This window comes from Lissotriton vulgaris, chromosome 4_1 (genome assembly GCF_964263255.1).
Source record: "Lissotriton vulgaris chromosome 4_1, aLisVul1.2, whole genome shotgun sequence".
Classification (NCBI taxonomy): Eukaryota; Metazoa; Chordata; class Amphibia; order Caudata; family Salamandridae; genus Lissotriton; species Lissotriton vulgaris.
In genome coordinates this window covers 2,059,326,194-2,059,350,089 of record NC_141691.1, presented here as the reverse complement: position 1 = coordinate 2,059,350,089, position 23,896 = coordinate 2,059,326,194, and the positions used below count along the sequence as shown (strand labels likewise).

Genomic DNA, 23,896 nt, shown 5'->3' with positions numbered 1-23,896 from the left:
TTCGTAAGGGATCCCCGATTTCCCCTTTTGACAATATGTTTTACAATAACATGCAACTATTTTAAAAAGTGAATGATTTGTTTTTATCTGTGAAATTACTTTTATGGTTTTTTATACATTTTAAAAACCAAATAAAGAAATACTACTACTACCTCCTCTTTGCAGTTCATGGCCTTAGCAGCTGAAGAAGTCTGCTGAGGTAATTAGGTAACACAGATCTTTGCATCACTGCCACATGCTGCCGTGCGCCAACAGGGACCAGGACTCAACGCTCAAATTTGCACTGAATTACCTGCACCTAGGAGAGTCCTCACAGTGCAGCCTGGTCAACCAGAAGCTGAATTAACGCACAGGAGAGGATGTGTGGGGATGTAACTGCGATACAGAGTGACTGGTAGTCCAGTAGCCTCTGGACTTTTATCAGGATGGATAGGACTTTGAGGGACGTCATCGACAAAATAAATAGGTGTTGGATTTTTTGAGTGTCTCAGTTATTTTTTTGCAATTGTTTTAGTGCAGTTTACATTTGTTTCTCTGTGTAAGCCTAGCTGCACAGAGCCACAGCTACCCAGGGTTGAACTGAGTGTTTGACAAACGAAACCTATCGATCCTAAAGGGGTGAGATCGCACAACCACACCATATAAAACACACCCCTTTCCCTCATGGTATTCAACTTGTGTGTCCCTTAAAGAGTTTAATACTAGCCCTAGGTGTAGTTCGTGGAACTCCCCAAAGTGACAAAAAAACTCTGCGGAGTTCTGCAAGCTCAGGTAGAAATTCTACCTGAGTGGCAACTCGCGCTCGAAAAAACTCAGCTGCACTATACGGAGCAGAGTTTTCTACACTCCGTGGAGAGTGGAGTGCAGAAAACACAGCTAATTCTGGGAACAGAGCAGAGTTCACTTCCCAGGTCTATTTAATACACTTAGTTCTGCACTTTTAAAAGAATACCTCGGACTGATGCTTATAATACAGGTGTGGCCTGGTACGTAAAATGGATGAGTTTGTGACTGATATGGACATTCTGGATGTGTAGACCCTGAATTATAAAATGTGGATATAAGTATCTGCTGCTGTAATGAATATTCTTTTATGAAAGAGGTCAATCTGCAGATCTGCACTCATTCCTGCAACTTCCTCTATGCAGGTGAAGCTCCAGGACTGGCTGTGTCGTCTGAGGAAAGAGATGGAATATATTTTAGAGTCTGAATTCAAGAAAGCGGAACACTATAACACCATGAAGGTAAGTGGTAGCTGGGATTCCGACAGCGGCGTAGCAATGATAGGGGTGGTGGGGTGTTCTCAGCAAAGCGGCGAGCACAAGGTAAGTGGTTTTATTTATTTATTTATTTTACATTCCCTATCCCACTTTCACAATCCCCCACCCATGCCCCACCTCACCGTGCTTACCTGCACGGGTCGCTACTGATCATAGAGGCCTCCCCATGCAGGCAAATATACAGGTCTGTATAGCGAGTCCCACAGAAGTCAGCGTGCGGCAATCTCTGAATATGGCATTGACCTTTCCTGTTAATGCGCTGACCTCTGCGGTTACCAAATTGTACAAAAAGAGATGGATGGAATGCGAGAGTTAATCTAAGCCACCGGCAATTGCTGGGGCATCTTCCAAATCCATCATTATTCAGCCCTCCTCTCCACCTCAGTTTGGACCCAGCTATATGCAAATCAGCCTTGACCCAGCACCCAATGGGAACATTATCTCTGCTAAGCATGGGCGAATTTTGCTAATCTGGCGTTCGCGAATTTGCGTATTTGCGAACTCGCAATCCGCAAAATCCGCGAATTCTCGCGAATTTGCGGATTTTTTTGTTTTTATAGTGTTCGCAAGGGTTTCTGCCAGTTCGCGAGGATTTTGTACCAGTTCGCAATTGCGAACTTACTTGTCCGCACGCAACGGTTGCGACTATGTTGTTTCTACGTCTGGTTCATCATCACAGGTTCACAGCACCCTCTGTTTCAACACTGCCACCCTCTGTTTCACCCATGCCACCCTCTGTTTCACCCATGCCACCCTCTGGTACATCAATGCCACCCTCTGGTTCATCATCATCACTGTACATTATGGGGGGAAAAAGCAAGCACACTTGCCCTGCTTCAACTGACATGAATTAATTTGGGGTTCATTTATTAATGTGTCACTGTTTTAAAATTCCAGTCTGGCACCTGCTTCCTTATCTGTAATTTGCTTTCTGTTGCAGTGCAATTTTTTTTTCCAGGACTTTTGTGGCCTACTTGTAGCTATTCTATGTTCCGGCTGTGAGGGTCAGAGCAGGGTCATACAATTGTTGGAACTAGCAACTGAACTCTGGAGGGGCCCCAGTCAGGGAGCACTACAGGGAATGGTTACTAATGATGAATTTGAACTTTTGCACCTGCTGAGTGCTTTCAGTTTAGCAAAACTCGTTTTTCTGCAGAACAGCAAATGTAATGCCCCAAACAAACTTACTTGTGAAAGTTGATTTCTACTCCAAAAGTGATCCAAAGAAAGTCAAAAGGCCTCAAATCCAAAAAAGGGCAGGCAAATGTCAACCTGAGGAGTTATTCTGATAAAAATCCTCATTTTCAGAAGGTCTATGCTGCTTGCTAGTGGATTTCTTGTGCAGAATTGCAAATTTTGTAATTTCGCGAGTGCGAGATTGTTGCTGCCCGCCGCACCTACATGTTGGCAATTGCGAACTTACGCCGCACGCCGCAAAATTGTATCACCAAGAAAAAAAAATCCGCTGCGTGCGAATTTGCGGATTTTTGGTAAATTCGCGAGCTTTCGCTGATCGCAAATTTACCGAAAATCCGCAAAATCCGCGAGCGGAACGGATTTTCCGCCCATGCTTAATCTCTGCTCGTTATGGGTTCAGTCCAGACAGAGCTGCCAGGCCAGATCCTCCCTGATCCGGAGCACAAGCAACCCAGGACCGGTTTTACCCTAGTTATGGGCTCATCAGCCGGGTACAACTTGGTTCCAGGGCCCCACGTCTGAGCACAGTAGTGTAGGCAGTTTGTCTTGAGGCTTAGAGCAGAGAGTAGGCAGTTCCTCATGAGCTTTAACGCGTAGTGTAGCCAGTGTGCCATGAGCCTTAGGGCAGTAGTGTAGGTGTTGCAGCGGTACTCCAAAAATAATTTCTTAACCAGCATCACTGTTTCCCTGAAATGTCCAGTCACATATTCATTCACCGGTGGGGCCCATAACACTGCACACTTTCCTCTTTATCACTTTAATTCTACTTCAGGGATTGATGAAACATAAAGGAGTAATACTGTAACATTGACGGACTGTCTAAACCTATTTCAACTATTTATTATTTACACCTGCAGTTTTAAACGAATGTCAATTTATTCAGACACACCACCATAACGGTGATGGATCAGCTAGTAAGAAAATTAGGCGTAGGAAAATACAAGACCAGCTTTAATTTTCCATTTATCTAATTTTTATTAAAAGCAAAACTTTTAGCATGTCTGACATTTTGGCATTTATTAATTTTTTATTCAGAAAAAATCTTAAACTTTATTTCAATAATGATCATTAATTTTAAAGCTCGGAAAATAAACATTTATTTCAAAGTTCAGTGGAAAAGTTTAGCAAAGAACCGATAGTTCCAAGTTCATCTCTCCTAACATCCCTAACTAACGCCCTCATCGTATCCTTCATTCCTACAAAGAAAACAAAAAAATAAGCAAAGAGTCTTACATCCAGAAATCGATCTGCAATCCGACAGCACTTCGAGATAAAATCGAAAGGAGCGAATACTTCGAAGCAAAATTAGGGGGTTTTATACACTAATTTCCTTGCTTAATCTATCTAAAAAGTATCTAACATCACCAATTCGGGTTCTGATTGGACTAATTTGGGTTGGGTGAGCATTTCCTCACCATTACAGAATCATATTCACAGTGAATCAGCAAAGTAATAAAAGCGTATTGTTTAGAAAAGTCTTTGGCCTAGGCACATCCTCGATTGGCAACTATGCCTTTCTTTCTCGCGTTCGGAACACTCGAGTGTCCATGTTTTGGCAACCATCCTGACTTCCAGGGCGCTGTAGCCTTGAACTTCCCATACGAGCACAGGCAGCTCACTCTCACTAGCAGGCTTCGGGTGCACATGCGCAGTCCAGCACTCGATCTCAGACTACCAGAGCAGCCATGTTTTCACTAGGCCTCAGAGGCCACTTTTGGAACTATCGTAGAAACAAACACAAATTCATGTTAAATATGGAACTAAAGCCCTTCTGTTTACCTCCCACCGTACTAATGTTTCCCCATTAGTTATTACCTAGCAGATAAGCCACATAAATGCGTTTTATACTTACATATCCAATGGCTTTCTAGCACAAAAACTTGTACAATAAGCATATTCACGCTGCGTTTATTTATATTTAAGCTGTGAATTAGTTCACATCACAATAACACCACAAATTAGTTAATTATATTGCTTCATGCAGACAAGATTAGTATTCCCACATGTGCATATGTGTGCAACTTATACTATTGTTGATTATTTCATCACAACACATCATTAGTAAATATTAACGTTATGGAACATGGACTTCACGAGGGGTACACAAAATTTTGCTTTGCCACCTCCCTCCATCATAGGCAGTGCGTCATGAGCCCTAGGGCAGTAGTGTGGGTAGTGCGTCATGAGCCTTAATACTGCAGTGTAGGCAGTGCGTCACGAGATCTAGGTCAGTACTGTAGGCAGCGCATTGTGAGACGTAGGACAGTGGTGTAGGCCATGTGTCATGACCCTTAGGGCAGTAGTGTAGGCAGTGCAGCATGAGCCTTAGAACAGAAGTGTAGGCCGTGTGTCATGAGCCTTAGGGCTGTAGTGTAGGCAGCAAGTCATGAAACTTAGGGCGGTAGTGTAGGCTGTCAGTCATAAGACTTAGGGCAGTAGTGTAGGCAGTGGGTTATGAGCCTTAGGGCAGTAGTGTAGGCAGTGTTTCATGAGCCTTCGATCAGTAGAGGAGGCAGCGCGTCATGAGCCTTAGAGCAGTAGGGTAGGCAGTGCATCATAAACTTTACAGCTGTAGTGCAGGCAGTGCGTCATGAGACATAAGGCGGTGGTGTAGGCAGTTCATCATTACTAGGGAAGGAGTGTAGGCAGTGCTTCATGAGCCTTATGGCAGTAGTGTAGGCTGTGCCTCATGACTAGGGCAGTAGTGTAGGCTGTGCCTCATGACTAGGGCAGTAGTGTAGGCTGTGCCTCATGACTAGGGCAGTAGTGTAGGCTGTGCCTATTGACTAGGGCAGTAGTGTAGGTAGCGTGTCATGAGCGGTAGGGCCATAGTGTAGGCAGTGCGTCATGAGACTTAAGACGGTAGTGTAGGCAGCGCATCATTACTAGGGCAGGAGTGTAGGTAGAGTAGAGCACTAGGGCAGTAGTGTAGGCTGTACATCATGACTGGGGTAGTAGTGTAGGTAGTGCGTCATGAGAGTTAGGGCAGTAGTGTAGGCAGTGCTTCCTGTCATACAGTTCCTAACAGGTAAGTTCTACTGTGTTTTAGGACAACAAGGTCTTCCTATTCCACAGCCTTGCCTAAACCCCACACCTCGTGGCTTGCGGGTAAGTTGTAGTGTCTGTCGTCTACGGTGAGGTAAAGGCAGAATCCACTGGCTGTATCCCGGAAGCAGTGCTCCCAGGTCCAGGACAGCCCCAGAAGTGCTCCCCCGGGCTGAATGGAAGTCAGAGGTCGGTCTTCTATTAAACAAACTGGTCCAATCGCAGTGTCAACGGTGCGACCGGAAGCCATGATAGTTCTGGAGTCTCGAGACTGTCTCCATGGTAATCAGAGTCCAGACTGTTCCTAACCTTGAGACTGTGTGCAGACTCCCAGGCGGCAGAACTAAGACAAATACATCTCTAAGGTTTTTATCGCAGAGCCGCAAAATGTACTGAAAGAAATGTTCAAAAATAAATGTCAGGCTAAAACCTGAAACTAAAATGCAGTCTCAGCCCGCGGCCCAGTAAACTCCATTGAAGTCCTCTTTGTATGTCCCAGGGGTCGCACATCCTTTATAATTGAGTCCGTTTCCAAAGTTCTCGGTTGTACTCACTGAAGTATTTAAGTTACACAGAGTTAGAGGTCCAATCGAGCTCGTTTGTATGTTTGCCCTCTTTTAGACAGAAATTCATAGATCCAAGAACTAGTTGTGCAATATTGTAATTTTGTTTGGGTTGAAACAAAAGGTTTTGAGCGCTAAGAGGCAACATGTGCTTCGCCCCTTCTCGGCGTGCAGGTCTGAGGCTATCTCAAGGCTGATAGAATTGTAAATTGAATAATACAACCACATTTTATACAATCATTGAAATGTTCGACACCAAAACCGCGTAGTAAACATCCACAAGCCAGGAACATAAACACCACACAGAGCACCACACACTGAAATAAGAGTATAATAGATATATTTGATATCAATTCCCAGATTTATGTACTGTCAGGAAAATAATATTGAGATAATGTATGGCACAGACAGTTAAGTGGTAAAGGCAATATTTTATAATTTATAAAGAACCATGATAAAAAGAACTGCATGTTAACAGGAAATCGATAGATCCATCAAAGTTACAGGAGACGACCAAACCGCTCGTAGGGCGTTAGTGTGGGCAGTGCATCATGAGCCTTAGGGCAGGAGTAGGGTAGGCTTTGAGTCAGGAGCTCAGACACAGCACCGTAGGAGCATGTCAAAGGCAGTGCGTCCTAGCGTCGTAGTGTTGGCATGTTTCATGGTCCTTAGGGTAGTAGTGTAGGCAGTACGCCATAGGGAAGCACTGTGTTAGGAGCTTTAGCGCATTAGTGTAGGCCGTGCTTCATGGTCCTTAGTGCTGTATTATAGGAAGTGCGTAATGAGCCTTGGGGCAGTGCTGTAGGGTAGTAGTGTAGGGAGCCAGTCATGACCCTTGGGCAGTAGTGTATTTAGCGTGTCATGAGCATTTGCGCAGTATTGTAGGCAGTGCGTCATGAGCCTCAGATCAGTAGTGTAGGCAGCACATCATGAGCCTTAGGGCATTTGTTTACACTCGGAGTTTAGTAAATAGCGCAAACTTGACCCGTAGGTATCAGAGCGCTTTACATGTGCACCAGTTGCGTTACACAAGGTCACAATCATTTTTGTTCGGCACGGGGAGATTAAGTGATTTTCTAAGGATCACAGTATGTTGAGCGTCCCAGCTTCAAGGTCGACCGCCCTAGCCATTAGACCACACCCTCTGGGTGATGAACCTTAGGGCAGTAGTGTAGGCAGTGCGTGATGAGCCTTTGCGTAGTAGATTATGCAGTGCGACATGGATCTTGGGGCAGTAGTGTAGGCATTGCAATATGAACCTGGGCCATATTGTAAGCAGTTTGTCATTAGCCTTAGGGCAGTAGTGTAGGCAGTGCGTTCTAGCGTAGAAGTTTTGGCATGTTTCATGGTCCTTAGGGCAGTGGTGTATGTAGTGCATAATGCGCCTTAGGGTCGTAGTGTAGGCTGTTTGTCCTAAGCAGTATTGTAGGCAGTTAGTCATGGCACTTAGGGTAGTAGTGTAGGCAGTGCGTCATGAGCCTTAGGGCAGTAGTGTAGGCATTGCACCATGACCCTTTAGGCAGTATTGCAAGCAGTTTATCATTGGCCTTAGGGCAGTAGTGTAGGCAGTGCATCCTAGCATAAGTGTTGGCATGTTTCACGGTCCTTATGGTAGTAGTTCAGGCAGTGCATCATGAGCCTTAGCACAGTATTGTAGGCAGTTTGTCATGGGCCTTAGGGCAGTAGTGTAGGGAGCACGTCATAAGCCTTTGGGCAGTCCTGTAGTTAGCGTGTCATGTGCCTTAGGAAAGCAGTGTAGGCAGCGGGTCATGATCCTTAGGGTAGAAGGGTAGTTAGCGTGTAATGGGCATTAGGGCAGTAGTGTAATCAGTAAGTCATGAGCCTTAGCACAGTAGTGTAAGCAGAGTGTCATGAGCCGTAGGGCAGCAGGGTAGGCAGTGTGTCATAAGCCCTAGGGCAGTAGTGTAAGCAGTGTCATGAGCAGTAGGGCAGTAGTGTAGACAGTGTGTCACAAGCCCTAGGGCAGTAGTATAGGCAGTGCGCCATGAACCTTAGGGCATTAGTGTAGGCAGTGCTTCATAGGTCTGAGGGCAGTAGTGTAGGCAGTGTGTCATAAGCCTGAGGGCATTAGTGTAGGCAGTGCTTTATAAGCCTGAGGGCAGTGGTGTAGGCAGTGTGTCATGAGCCTTAGGGCAGTACTGTAGGTAGCACGTCATGACCCTTAGGGCAGTATTGTAGGCAGTGCATGATGAGCCTTAAGGTAGTAGTATAGAAAGCAAGTATTGAGCCTTAGGGCAGTAATGTAGGCAGTGTGTCATAGGCCTTAGTGTAGTATTGTAAGCAGTGCATCATGAACCTTACACAGGTAGTGCGTCCTAAGCCTCAGGGCATTAGTGTAGGCAGTGTGTCCTAACGTAGTAGTGTTAGCATGTTTTATGATCCTTAGAGCAGTAGTGGAGGCAGTTCATCATGTGCCTTAGGCCAGTAGAGTAGTTTGCACTTCATTGGCCTTTGGGAAGTAGTGCAGGGAGTTTGTCTCTCTGACGAGTTTGTCATGATCCTTATGACAGTAGTGTAGGCAGCAGTCCCTGAGCCTTAGGGGAGTACTATAGGCAGTGTATCATGAGCCTTAGGGTAGTAGTGTTGGGCAATAGTATAGGCAGAACGCTTAAGCCTTGGGGTAGTAGTGTAGGCAGTGTCTCATGAGCCTTAGGGCAGCAGTGTGTCAGGAACCTTAGCACATTAGTGCAGGCAGTGCATCCCGATCCTTAGGGTAGTAGTGTAGGTAGTGCTTCATGAGCCCTAGGGTAGTAGTGTAGTTAGCATTTTGTGGGCCTTAGGGCAGTAGTGTAGGCCGCACATCATGATCCTTAGGGCAGTAGAGTAGACAGCAAGATTTGAGCCTTAGAGCAGGAATGTAGGCAGAACATCATGGTCCTTAGTGTAGTAGTGTAACCAGGGCATCATGGGCCTTAGGGCAGTAGTTTAGGCAGCGTGTCATGAGCTGTAGCGCAGTAGTGTAGGCAGCGCGTCATAAGCCGTAGACCAGGAGTGTATACATTGCGTCTTGCCGCTCCGGGCAGCATTGTGTCATGGACCTTAGGGCAGTAGTGTAGGCAGTCCGTCAGGAACCTTAGGGCAGGAGTGCAGGCAGTGCGTGAGGAGCCTTCGCATAGTGTATGAAGTGCAACATTGGACTTAAGGCAGTAGTGTAGGCATTGCATCACAATGCTTTTGGGGAGTATTGAAGGCAGTTTGTCATGGGCCTTAAGGCAGTAGTGTAGGCAGTGCGTCCTAGCGTAGTAGTAATGGCATGTTTCATGGTCCTTAGGGTAATAGTGTAGGCAGTGTCTCATGATCCTTAGAGCAGTATTGTAGGCAGTTTGTCATGGGTCTTACGGCAATAGTGTAGGCAGTGCGTCATGAGCCTTAGGGCCGTACTGTAGGGCAGTAGTATAGGCAGCGCGTCATGATCCTTAGGGGAGGATTGTAGTTAGAGTGCCACAGGCTTAGAGCAGTAGTGTAGGCAGTGTGTCGTGGTACTTATGGCAGTAGTATATGCAGTGTGTCCTAAGCTTTTTGGCAGTAGTGCAGGCAGGGTCTTATGAGCCTTAGAGCAGTGTTGTAGGCAGCGTGTCATGAGCCTTAGGACAGTACTATAGGCAGTGCGTCATGAGCCTTAGGGCAGTAGTGTAGTTAGTGTAGGAGAGTAGGTTCTGCTTCCTATGGCCACCCCCACTTTTTGCTGTGATTTTCGGGTTTTTCGACTTTAGTGTGGCTGTGGCCCTGCTAATCAGACACACAGCCCAGCTGTTCTCTCTCTAAATTAAAAAAGTTGGTTTGGTCAATGTCTCTTGATATCAGGTCCCAATATCTGTTGATCACCTTTTTGATCGCATGACTTTGTGTCGAGAAGGTGGTGACACATATCATCCTTTGCATGGGTTCTTCTGTTTTATATTTAGGTGTCAGCAGGCTCTCCCGTGGGCTGTACCATGCCCTCTTCTGTGCTCTCCTTTTCAGTTTCCCTGGGTATCCTGTTTCCTCCAGTCATTGGCTTAGGCCACCTGATTGTACAAAGTTGTCTGTTTTCTTTGTGCAGTTCCTGCGGATGCACAAGAACTGTCCAAAGGATAGATTGTCTCTAAGACCTCGCAGGTGGTAGCTGTTATATCTTAGCAAGAAATTCCTCTCTGCCGGTTTCCGATCTAGAGTTGTGCATAGATGGTTTTCTTCGTTCTTGATTGTCATGTCTAAAAAATCAATTTCATTTGGATCAGAGTGTACAGTGAACTGAATGTCCGGACTTCTTCCATTGAGCCAAGAGTGGAAGCTGCTTAGTTCCATAGAGTTCCCCGTCCAAATCATCAGTATATCATCGATATACCGTCTCCAAAAGGACACCTTGTAGATGAAGGGGTTGACATGTTCCAACTACACGTCTTAGTCCACACAAACCTGGACCTAGGCATTTTTCTAAAATAACGACAGGCACCAAGATAGATGCTTAGACTTAGGCTTTACGCAGTTTTATTTCATTATTTTGAAGCCCATGTTTGTAGGTGATTTAGTCGACCAGCTATTCATTACTCCTACTCTTCCATTTTTTCAGAGATTACTACCACAGAGCTACATTGCCCAATGTGATTAAACAACTATTGATTTGGAATTATTTCAAGGCCCAGCTGATTTTTTATGTTCGCCCATCTTGCAAGCATTCAGGGATTAATAACCCTCCTGTGTAAGTAGTTTCCTGGGCCCAACTTCTTCAACCAGATAAAGTGGGTTCTTGATTCATTACTGAACCTGCTCATTATTCCTGCAGGTTTCTGTTCTCGCTCGCCTTACCGGAGCCTACGCGCCCACCTCTTCCCATTCAGGCCCATCGAGAGTCTTTTCATGGTAAAGTAACGGGCTTAGGCCCTTGATTAACTGCATCTCCCATTTGGAAATACTTAGTTCTCAATGGTTTCTTATGTTCTTTTCCCAGGTATCAACGCCCCCCCCCCCTCTCCCACCACCACTGTTCTGAGGAAGACCCTAGCGTAAGGGACTAAATAACCTACTATGCTCTAGAGGTCGAAACGTCGACATCTGATACACTAGCCAGTTGTAACAACAGCGATGAATCACTGTGTTTCTGTTATTTGATCATGGCTATTAGAATTTTGGAAATAGTGTAAATAACTTGGCTTAAATGTGAGCCTTTTTGTTGTGTAAATACTATATTTTGTGAATCGCACTTTCTTTAATTCACTCTCTCATCCTCACCTCAATCGCAATACCCCCACCTTCCCTTTCCCCTCTTGGGGCACTGTTTTAATACTGTGTTAACAAATGGTATGAATCATTGTCAGTCCAGTGTGATTAAATAACACTGTACACGAAGTTTAACACGTCTCGTTCATTTTTTGCTTTAAATATTGTTTCTCTTTATGTTTATGCAATTGTTCACCGGGACCACTGTTCTAATGTACTGTTACTGGAATGGGGGGCAGCTCTAACTTTTAAGTCAGCTGAAGCCTGGAATTCCATCCCTCTGGAACTGCGTAACATCCCAGATACTAGGCTGTTCAAGAAGCATCTCAAGACCCTGCTTTTTGACTAAACGTAGTCATGCTTCGCTTCCTCTGCTCCTGACATTGGCATTTCGCGCCGGGACACTCCTGAGTATCCGTGCGCACTACAAATGCATCATAACATAACAGTGCAGGTAGTGCATTAGCCTTAGAGTAGTATTGCATGTACGTAATAACAAAGAGAGAGAGTGAGGGATTATCCACGAGAGTGGAAGGAGATACTCCTGGTACCCTGGACCTAAGACTATATGAACAACAAAAAGAGCATCACCGTAGGACCAAATACATGGTCTCTAATAGAGAAATAACAAAATAAAAGGTTTATGCTTTGTTAAAAGACCCCTCCCTCACCAACCTGGTTGGTGACATGCTTCATCATTGGGGTCCCACCCGGATAGCCGAATGCCATACGGGTGTGCTGCGACACCTGATTACAGTGGAGCGGGTTTTTTGTGAATGTAGTGCAAAAAGAGTGGTGTTAAAAACTATCCAAATAATTCTTCTCTGAAAATTTTTTATTCAGAAGTTACTGGACGGTGTTAAAAGCAGAGAAGAGACACCAGTGTTGGTTTTAATGACCAACTGTATCTATGTGATTGTGTGGTAAGGTCTACATGTTTCAACCTGTGGTGGGATCTGCCAGGTTTTCGTCAGGACCAAAAAACGTGGAACCTGGACGGTGTACACACACTAACGTGTACCCAACCCTCGGTCCCAGAGACCAAACTGTGTACTTGCAGTTGGTGTCCTCACAGCCTAGTCAGGCGAGTTAAAAACTGAGAAACCTGTGAAAGAAAAGAAAACATCACAAACAAACAAATTACGTGCCTGTAACATAGTGTAGTTTCTCAGTAGAATAAATGCTCCATGCGAATCCCTTACATGCTGGAGAAAATGTCTCAGAGGGTGCATACTATATGGTGGCAAAAAATGCTGGCACGGGCCTGCATATTGTTGCAAGTATGCAAGATATCTCTACAGGTAATGGTAATTACAGAGACAGAGGGCTTAATTTGCCCATGTGTAAGCTATCTCACACTTTCACAACATCACACAGATCAATATATGTGGATAAGTGGGTGTCAAATAACTGTTTAGTCACTCTGACATACTTTGTGAGAAAGTGACTAACAACGTACATACACTATAGTGTAAGCGTTTATAAATGCATGCATAATTATTATCAATAAAGCATCATTGAATCTAGGCGGTGGGAGGAACCAGGACTGAGGTAAATCTTACTCGGGGTGAGTATCAGAACGATGGAAATTACGTAAATAGATCGTGCTCATTCCACAAGGTGCCAATGGGAATAAAAGGCAATAATAAAGCCCAGCTGGTATGGGGGCAGTATGTATGCAAAATAATATAATATGTATTAATACATATGGGCAAAATTAAAACCCATTGTGAGGAAGGCAATTGCTTATAAAGAGGGGGTGGACCTCTTGAGCTGAAAATGAACTCTTCACAGTGTTTGCATTAATGCCAAAGTAATACTGGGCAATACAACTGGAGTAAACTTGCACTACTTCATCTCTGGAGGACTGTGCCCCATGGAATGTTATCATTCAATCCAATTGTGTGTGTGGACAGTCTGTAGATCCAGCGTTGCTCTTTCTCAAAGAGCTGTTGTTGTATGTTATTGCCTCTATGAATCTGTTTGATCTCAGTTCATTCCATATCGTTGGGGGTGTGATTCATTTCAAGGAAATGGTCAGTCAGTTTGGTGGCACTCTTTCTGCATGGAATGGTACTACACTGTTCGCAAATCCTTCTTTTTATCTTCCTACTTGTCATGCCAACATAGGATTTGTTAAAAAAATCCTGCAGCCTAAAAGACTCTTTGGTGAATACTCGACCTAAGTACACTAATCTGAACAAGACCCAGTCAATTACTAAAGCATGGGGCCTCCCTGATCTGACGGGCCACTTCCGCTGCGGAGACTGCAGTGTATGCCACCTCACCAGAAACGCTAAAACATTGTCCCTGGAACCTGGGAAAGTCTGGAACCAAGTAGCACATAGTAACTGTAACAGTAGCAATGTTATCTATCTGATAAAATGTCCTTGCAACAAATCCTATGTTGGTATGAAGATAAAACGAAGAATTTGCGAACATCGCAGTACCATTCGATGCAGAAAGAGTGCCACCAAACTGACTGACAATTTCCTTGAAATGAATCATACCCCCAATGATATGGAATGAACTGAGATCGAACAGATTCATAGAGGCAATAACATACAACACCAGCTCTTTGAAAAAGAGCAACGCTGGATCTACAGACTGTCCACACACACAATTGGATTGAATGATAACATTCCATGGGGCACAGTCCTCCAGAGATGAAGTAGTGCAAGTTTACTCCAGTTGTATTGCACAGTATTACTTTAGCATTAATGCAAACACTGTGAAGCGTTCATTTTCACCCAAAGAGGTCCAACCCCTCTTTATATGCAATTGCCTTCCTCATAATGGGTTTTAATTTTGCCCATATGTATTAATACATATTATATTAATGTTGCATACATACTGCTCCCATACCAGCTGGGCTTTATTATGTCATTTCATTCCCATTGGCCCCTTGTGGAATGAGCACCATCTAGGTACGTAATTTCCATCGTTCTGTCCTTTATGCCAATGCTGATTTGGTTCAATTCCAGACCCTTTGTTCCGGATCGCAATGCTAGGCGCTCCCTCCATCTCGCTAACTGAGGCAGCGAGGCATAGTGGCCTCGCCGGTTGCCTGAGCAACCCACTCTCACGTCAGTCATGTGACGCGTAGCCCCGCCCACACCCGGAACTCGCTGCTGCATATCTCGAACGCTGACAGTCACGGGCAGTTGCGGGGAGAACTGGATAGCATATAGGCATAACGGCCTCTCACATCGGCAAAACTGTAAGTTTTTAAAACTCCGATTCTATTTCCAGATGGATTTTGATAATCAACTTATGGCATCATACAGCGGCATGTTCATGATTATTCCCGCTCCCGGAAAACCCGCCATTGCCCTCTACAACCCACCTCTCTGTTTTTTATTATTACAGAGTATATTTTTGAGCTGAACTGGCTACCTTCCCATCCCCGTGAAGTATCTGATACTTACCCTCCCCGAGTAAGATTTACCTTAGTCCTGGTTCCTCCCACTGCCTAGATTCAATGATGCTTTATTGATAATAATTATGCATGCATTTAAAAACGCTTACACTATAGTGCATGTACGTTGTTAGTCACTTTCTCACAAAGTGTGTCAGAGTGACTAAACATTTATTTTACACCCACTTATCCACATATATTGATCTGTGTGATGTTGTGCAAGTGTGAGATAGCTTACACTCTGGCAAATTAAGCCCTCTGTCTCTGTAATTACCTGTAGAGATATCTTGCATACTTGCAACACTATGCAGGCCCGTGCCAGCATTTTTGCCACCATATAGTATGTACCCTCTGAGACATTTTCTCCAGCATGTAAGGGATTCGCATGGAGCATTTATACTACTGAGAAACTACACTACGTTACAGGCACGTAATTTGTTTGTTTGTGATGTTTTCTTTTCTTTCACAGGTTTCTCCATTTTTACCTCTCCTGACTAGGCTGTGAGGACACCAACTGCAAGTACACAGTTTGGTCTCTGGGACCGAGGGTTGGGTACACGTTAGTGTGTGTACACCGTCCAGGTTCCACGCTTTTTGGTCCTGACGAAAACCTGGCAGATCCCACCACAGGTTGAAACATGTAGACCTTACCACACAATCACATAGATACAGTTGGTCATTAAAACCAACACTGGTGTCTCTTCTCTGCTTTTAACACTGTCCAGTAACTTCTGAATAAAACATTTTCAGAGAAGAATTATTTGGACAGTTTTTAACACCACTCTTTTTGCACTACATTCACAAAAAACCCGCTCCACTGTAATCAGGTGTCGTAGCACACCCGTATGGCATTCGGCTATCCAGTTGGGACCCCGATGATTAAGCATGTCACCAACCAGGTTGGTGAGTGAGGGGTCTTTTAACAAAGGATAAACCTTTTTCTTTTGTTATTTCTCCATCTCCCTATTTCTCCATTAGAGACCATGTATTTGGTCCTATGGTGATGCTCTTTTTGTTGTTCATATAGTATTGCATGTACAGCATCATGATCCTTAGGACGGTATTGCATGTAGCGCATCATAAGCCTTAAGGCAGTAGAGTAGATAGCTTGTCATTAGCCTTATTTCAGTAGTGTAGGTAGCACATCAGGAAGTTAGGGAGTAATTTAGTCAGCGCATCAGAAGTCTTAGGGTAGTAGTGAAGACAACAAGTGAGGAGCTTTAGGGCCGTAGTGAAGGTAGTTTTTTGTGAGCCTTACGACTTTACTGTAGGCCTTGCATCATGGGCATTATGGCAGTAGTTTAGGCAGTGTGGCATGAATCTTAGGGCAGTAGTCTAGGCATTGCGTCATGAGTCTAAGGGCACTAGTGTAGTCAATGCGTCATGGTAAGAGGTGGGCGGAACTCGCGTAGTTTATAAAAACTCAATGAGATTACACTGAGGTTGCAGCACCATCAATTCTTTTCCTCTATTACAGGGTCTTCAAACTATTGGATGCCGAGACCCCACTGTCAACATTTTGAGGTGTAAGGACCCCCTCCTGACAAAAATTTCTAAACCTGTAGGCAGGGCTACTAGAATTATGAGGCAGGCGAGAATCAAATTACGCGACAGGCTTGACTAAAATGTGTGGGAAGAAAGTGTAAGTGATGTTATGTGATGCTGCGTATTTTGGGATAGCATTGCTTCATTATTTTGACATTTTTTACGCACAGTAACACTGAAGAAAGATTTTACCCCATCAGTACCCGTTTATAACCAAAATACAGCAATTAATATCAGAAAGATTTCTAGTCAACCTTTGAGAAGGGCCTTCCACTCCGCAGGAATACGTGCTGCCACATTAGAAGCACACCTGGCCCTGGCCAGGAGAAGCAGGGGTCCCTTAAAAACCTGACGGTTTTGTGCAGAGTTAAGCAGTTTACCCATGCAGCTTTCCTCTCACCCCCTCCTTTCCATCCCTCTCTCCTCTCCCAACCCCGTTTCCCTCTCACTTTGCAGGCCATTTTCTTTCACCCCTTTTTACAACTTCTGAACTCTCCCCTTTCAACCTCACTTCACCTTTAATCACCTCCTGCTATTCTCTCTTTTCACTGCCCTCATCTATAACAGTCTCTCGCGTTTATCTCATGGCCTCTCTGGTCCCGTCACCACCCGGGCCCCTCAGCACTTCTCATTCACCTCGTCTCTCAATTCAAATTTTTGTCTATTTGTATCTTACACCTCTCCAGTCCCCCGATTCATCTTTCACATCTCCCCTTTGTTCTAACAGAAGCCCTCACCTTTGGCTCACACTCACTTCTTGCGTGTCCACACTTCTCTTTGGCAATTCACATTTCTCCTCATGCCTGACCTCTTCCATCGAATTCTCTCACTCCCTTGCTGTCCTCTCTCATCCTCTCATCTCTCCTCACCAAGCATACGGGTCGGACCCGTATGCCCCTCCCGCCCTGTGCCACTCTGTTTATTGTTTCCCTAACTTAAGAAGGCATGAGTTGTCTCTCTCGCTGTTTTGGTGCAGGCCGCGCAATTATGGAACTTGCACCCTCCTTTGCTTCACTCCACCAAGAATGTATTATCCTTTAGGAAGATATAAAAAACTTTCTCTATGCTCTGTAGGTTACCCCATTTGGATAGTTCTCCTTCTAGTTGATTTGATTGATGACTTCTATAGTGCCCGAATCACCCCCATCGGGGTATCTCAGCGCTGAGACAGCTCGTGGCCAGCCAAGGAGGGTTTAGATTAGCGTAGTTTTGAGCAGTTTTCTGAAAGTTAGGAAGTTGGGGCATTGGCGCAGTTGGGGGGGGGGGAGCTGGTTCCAGTATCTCGGAGCGAGGTGGGAGAATGCTTTGTCACCCATACGGGCTAGTTTGATACGTGGGACCCGAAGGAATCCTTGGTTGCTTGAATGTAGGGTTCTAGGTGGCATGGATCTCTCCAATTTTTTTGGTCAGGTAGCTGGGTCCCATGTTGTTCAGGGATTTGTGAACCATACAGCATATTTTGAATTTTACTCTTTGCTTCACCGGAAGCCAGTGGAGTTCTCGGAGTACTGAGGTTCGGGGTGGGGGGGGGGCGTTTTTCACCAGTCGGGCCGTGGTATTTTGGATTACTTGTAGTTTGCCAAGAGAAGATTCCATGGCAGAAATAAGTAGAGCATTGCAGTAGTCCAGGGGACTAAGGATTAGGCCCTGGACCAGGGTTTTACGTGTGGATGTAGGTAGAAGGGGGAAGACTTTGCGGAGGGGACCTAAAGTGCAATAGCATGTCCCTGCGGTATGGTTAACATGTTCTTCTAAGGTAAGTTTCTGGTCCAGTTTCACACCTACGTTTTTCACAACATGTTTCGGGGAGGGGGCTGACCCCAGTTCCTCAGGCCACCAATTAGGGGACCATTTTGTTATTGCTTCTCCAAACAGCATGATTTCGGATTTCCCAGTGTTTAGCTGGAGGAGATTATCTCTCATCCATCGAGCAATGCCTTTCATACCCTCTGAGAAGGTGGATTGGATGTTTGTGTCTGTTTTATCAAAGGAGAGCAAAAGTTGTTTATCATCGGCGTAGGAGATTGGGATGAAACCGAGTTGCCTCAGTAAGCCAGCCAGGGGGGTAACATAGATCTTAAAAAATGTGGGGCTTAGGCATGAGCCCTGCGGTACCCCACTGGTGACTTTGGTGGTTTGTGAGCTGAAAGGGCCTAAGTTTATTGTTTGCGTTCTATTGGTGAGGAAATCGGTCAACCACTTTAGGGCTTTCCCTCGGATGCCTATGTTCTCGAGTCTCTGGAGTAGGATTTGGTGGTAGATCGTGTCAAATGCTGCTGTCAAGTTCTGTGTGTTTCTCATTTGCCTTCAGGCAGCAGATGGTTATTAGCCCCAGGACATCTTTTGGTAACAGTATTGCACTACAAATGTAAATAATAATAATAGCCAGAAGCAGGGGAGTCACTAGACCAGAAATTCGGAGGGGACTAACACTCCCAGCCAGGGCTGGTCCAAACACTGGTCGCACACGGTCAACAGTCTTTTTTGGTGCCCCACCCACGTTTCCTCCTTCTCCATGATTTCCTTCAGTGCCACTCACCAACAATGCACCTCATCTCTATAGCATCTTTCTGACAAAGATTTCATTTTTTTATAGCACTAATCATAATCTACTCACACTCAGTTCTGTGATCTGCATGGTACACGTTCTTTGTAGCAGGCACATTAACCCTCTGCACACTGTGTAGGTGACAAGAGTGCCCATGTGAGTGCACGGTGAGCGATGCAACAGTGCAAGTGTAGGGTAAGAGGAGTGACTGCAGGGTGAGTGAGGTGGCGTATGAATTTATGAATTTGGGTACGAATGCAAGTTCAGAATGTGACGAATGAATGTATGATTACTGATGGGCTTGTTTGAGTGAGTTGCATATTGAGCAGTGAGGGGATAGGTGAGTGAAGTGTCACATTCAGGATGAGTAGTGTACTCGTGTGACTGCAGGGTGAGGTATAGGGTGAACAGCGCAAGTGCATTGTGAGTGCAGAGTGATCACTGTGAGTGCAGGGTGAATGGGTGAATGGTGTGAGTGCATGGTGATCAGTGTGAGTGCAGTGTGAGCGTGAAAGTAAAGGGCGAGAATGAAGAGAGTTGTCTGAATGCAGGGTGCTTTCCCAGACACTTGAAGTAACTCAGTATGTTATTGACAGCGACGTAGGGTTTCAGATAAAAGTTAAACTATTGCGGCATTAATCGGGGATCAAGGGTGTTCAAAGTCACGCAGTTGCATGCAGACGGAGAAGGTCGTTATGTGATATCCAACTGCCAAGGTCGGGGACTGGACTTGGTTATAGTCAATGTGTATGGGCCCCAACTATGATAACCCGCAGTTCTTTAGTAAATTGTCCAATATAACGAAATCCTGTGGGAACGCACAGTTTCTATGGGGAGGCGACTTCAATTTAGTATGCAATTGTAGGAAATGGGACCCCCGGCCGGCCAGGGCTTGCGCAACAGCCAGTCAGAGACCGCCACTCCTATGTAAAGTCGACCCCTGCTCGCCCTCTAGGTAACGCGGCGCGGGCAGTCAGGCCTATCTCGGAGGACATGTGTGAAGCATTTGCGCACGCACCCACCAACAACAACATCCCAGGCCTCCCACAAAAGGAACTCCATGCAAAGTATATATGAAAATAGTCTTTGTATTAAGCAGGACACATAGGAACACACATTGTACAAGGTGCCAGGGGCACGGGCAGGGGTTACAGGGAAGAAGGTACAGCGCAGGGCCAAGGGACCACTGCCAGGAATCACATACAGGAGACATCTGGTATTCAGGGGGGAAGGGAGGACAGGATACATAACATAACAGGGGCACCCGTAGAGGTGCAGCACAGAATACTTGCGGGGATCACATCAGTCTTAGTCCATAGCAATCCACAGGCCAGCTGGCCTTTCTGGGGCAAGGTGCCCAAGAGTCTCGATGTTCAGGGCAGGCTGCAGGGAGCCCGGGGCAAACCTAAACGTAGCAGTTGCCCACGAAGTGCTGGGCAACTGAGGGGCATCGTGGGAGCCTCGCCGGCTCTGGGGAAAACGGTGCCAACTGGTGGAGCCACTCGGGCTCTGGAACAGGGGGGGGCGGAGCCTAGCAGGCTCGGAATGGCCAGGGGCACGTGGTGGAGCCTCTCGAGGCTCATGGGGGCAATGGCACGGTGGAGCCTCTCGGGGCTCAGGGGCTGACATATAGATGGAGCCTCTCAGGGCTCAGGGGCTGACATATAGATGGAGCCTTCTCGGGGCTCAGGGGTTGAAGGGGCCAAAGATGGAGCCTCGCAGGGCTCAGACCATAGGTGGGGCAGGCGGAGTCCCTCTCGGGGGACTCGGCTTCGTGGGAGGCCTCACGGGCCTCAGGGCACAACCGGGGATTCACTCGAGGGGAGGGGCGGGCACCGACAATGTGTCCCGACGCCCCTCCTCTCCATTGCTCGCCGCAGCACTCACCGGTTTTGGTGCGCCGGTCTCCTTTGCTGCGCCAGCCTTCTCCTTGTGCTCCAGGGCTCTCTCCCTCTCGGGAGCCCCAGGGGGGGGGGTCAGCAGCTTCACGGGGGTATCGCAGGAGCGCCGAGTGGGCTCCCGCCGCTCCTGCTTCGTCGTCCTTCTTCGGCCGGCCTCTCTCCTTCTCTCGGGCCGGCAGCCAATCACGGCGCGGCCTGGGGGATGACGCTAGGGGGGAATCCCGGGCCGGCAGCCAATACCAGCGCGGCCCGGGGGTGACATCACTAGGGTCCCGGGTGGCGGCGGTGAACTCGGGGGGAAATCGACGAGGAGTGGGCTCCCTCGTAAGGCACAAGGGCAGGGAATAAAGCGAGGTAGGCACCCGCTGGGGATGTCGAACCTTTGTAGCACGGGGCAGACGCCGGGTGAGCACCGGCTTGTTGAATATAGCGCTCCCAGCGCTCGTGCAGGAGTGAAGCGCCCCAAAGCGGTAGAGGACAGGGAACAGCACTTCCAGGTGCTGGGCAGAAGGGACAGCGCTCCCCAAGCGCTAGATGCAGGATAACAAAGTCCATAGGTAGTCCAGGACCTCAGGGGTGGCCCAGCAGCGCCAAGAAGGGGAAAGGGCCATCCTTAGTCCAGGAGTAGGGCAGGGCCCAGGGAGGCACGCCAACCCTGAGCCCCAGCAGCAGCAGCTCCTGGTAGATTCAAGTTGAGAACAAGAACAAGTCCAGAGTGTCACAGCACCCTTTTTATACACACATTCTTGGTCTGAAGGGGCAGGCAGGGGGAGAACCAGCTGGAACTGGTTATGGGGGGATTCTTTACACTGGCCAGGCTAGGAACATCAGCCGCCCCCGAGGGGGTGGAGCCAGCATTGTCTGGGGAAAACCCAGCCTCATTCATGACACTCAAACCAGACAGTCAATCCACAAGCAGACCCAGGCTCACTCCTCCCCTCACATCAGCATGCTAAACACTCCATTCACCACCGGGGCAGACCCTCCCAGATCCTGGGAGCCAGGCTCACCAGCCAGCCTCGGCCAATCATACACCAGGCACATATTCCACAATTATGCCAACTTCCAAAAGGGGGACTTCTACACTAGACACTCATACCTCATATACCGTTGCGCAGCATTCAATCTCACGAGTTCATACATACCAGACTTGACCCTGCACACCCTACGCATCGGGAACTACCGAGGACTCATCCATTCCCCATGTATTCCTATGGAAGGGTAGGTCGCTCTCTCTTCACACTCACTCAGAGGGGGAATCACCATCCCCAGGTTACATATACCATAAAAACTTCAGGGGCGGACCTGCCAGACGGGCCACGTGCAACACATGCCCCTCCCAGCCCAAACGCAGGGTAGACCAATCATTACCGTGATGGACTTCCCTGCTGCAGGGCGATAGAACATGGACGTGGCCCGCGCTACCGAGCCACCCTCCAGTTCGACGCCACCTGGACCGATAGACACACACAGACTAAAAATTAAAAAAAAAATAAAAAATAATAAAGACATAGGGCCAACCAGGCTACCCCACTGGCACGCCTTAGTTGTCCGTGACTAGGACCAGGCCCTAGGCCACCTAGATACCACTGGTCCCTGCTAATCTGAAGTGGGGGGTGGTAACCCCGGGTCCACAATAGCCCTGCTCCACTCTCTTTCTCAGGGTAGCCACGACTACCACTGTTCCTTCCACCTAGGGTCCGCACCCTCAGGCTTGCCAGAGGTCACGGGCAAGAATGCCCCACCCTACCTCTACTTCTGAGGTTCCGCGTTCTCCCAGGAGAAACACCCTCAGAACACACTTTCCAACCAGTCTTGGAACTTCCTCCCTCCACTGGTCTTCCACCTGGGAACTAAGCGTTCAGCTCTCCCCAAGGCAAGCCGCGGCCGCGCCAGCAGGTCTTCCTTGTCTGGGATACAACTAACATAAATTCAACAAAACGAGCCGCGGCAGCGCCAGCAGGTCTCAAGGTTCAGCTCTCCCCAAGGAAAGCCGCAGCCGAGCCAGCAGGACTTCCTTGTCCGGGATACAACTACATAAATTCAACAAAACGAGCCGCAGCAGCGCCAGCAGGTCTCAAGGTTCAGCTCTCCCCAAGGCAAGCCGCGGCCGAGCCAGCAGGTCTTCCTTGTCCGGGATACAACTACCATAACTTCAACAAAACGAGCCGCGGCAGCGCCAGCAGGTCTCAAGGTTCAGCTCTCCCCAAGGCAAGCCGCGGCAGCGCCAGCAGGTCTTCCTTGTCCGGGATACACTTTAACATAAATTCAGCCAGGGCGACACCTGACGCCTAAAACACATTCAGTGGGGTACGGAACACATGATGCGTCAAACACATTCAGCGGTGTACGGAACACATGATGCATCCAACACATTAGCGGGGTAAGGAAGAACAGGATTAACGTTGATTCAGCAAGCTCCCCATCCCAGAGAACTTACACTCCATTACTCAGCATACCTCAACATTCATTCACATACCGTCCCCTAGACTGGTAAGACAGTTTTCCACCGCCCCTGATTCCTCAACCCGACCCTCGGGCGCAGGTACCATTACTCTAGGGAAGGGACACGGACCATACACATTTGAACACAATTACACAACCACCACTGGATCCCACCCTCCTGGTGAATCCAGAAAACCATATTACACTAGGGAGATGATTTACCCTCCCAAGCTAGGGACACCTAACTCTCAGTATATGTACATATTTTTCTACAGAACAGATTATTTAAGTAACCCTTAAAACTTTCCACAGGACGGGTATTTCTATTAATCTTTAAACATTTTCCACAGAAATTTTTAGCAACCTGACCTGACCCTAGGTGGCACAGGTACCATTACTCCAAGGAAGGGACAGGAACCAGTGGAGAAGTGTGGCTCAGGGGTTAGAGGCGGCAGACCCGGAAGCTGAGATCGGCCCTGGACCAGGGTTCAATTCCCCGCCTCGGCGGGTCTTGGGCTCAAAAATTCCACAGACTCGATAATTCTCGCTCTGGTGCCTTCTCGACTCACGGGTTCACACTCTGCGACTCTGGGCAACAGCTTGCTTAATCTCCACAACGGCCCCTCGCGGCGGGATGCCTGGCTTTCACCTTGTGGATACCCTGCCGGGGTTATCTCACAGGGGAATACCAGGACGGGTTCCCTAAGCAAGCGCCGGGAAACCCTTTGTGGGTA

General features: G+C 47.2%; 1 protein-coding gene across 1 annotated transcript in view; it reads left to right on the top strand.

Moving 5' to 3' along the window:
* Positions 1-23,896, top strand: part of LOC147724963 (E3 ubiquitin-protein ligase TRIM39-like) — a 231,772-nt gene that overhangs the window by 34,509 nt on the left and 173,367 nt on the right. The window contains exon 2 of the mRNA XM_086966455.1: positions 1,149-1,244. Coding sequence (XP_086822581.1) covers positions 1,149-1,244 — 96 coding nt within the window. The remainder of the gene's footprint in view (positions 1-1,148; positions 1,245-23,896) is intronic.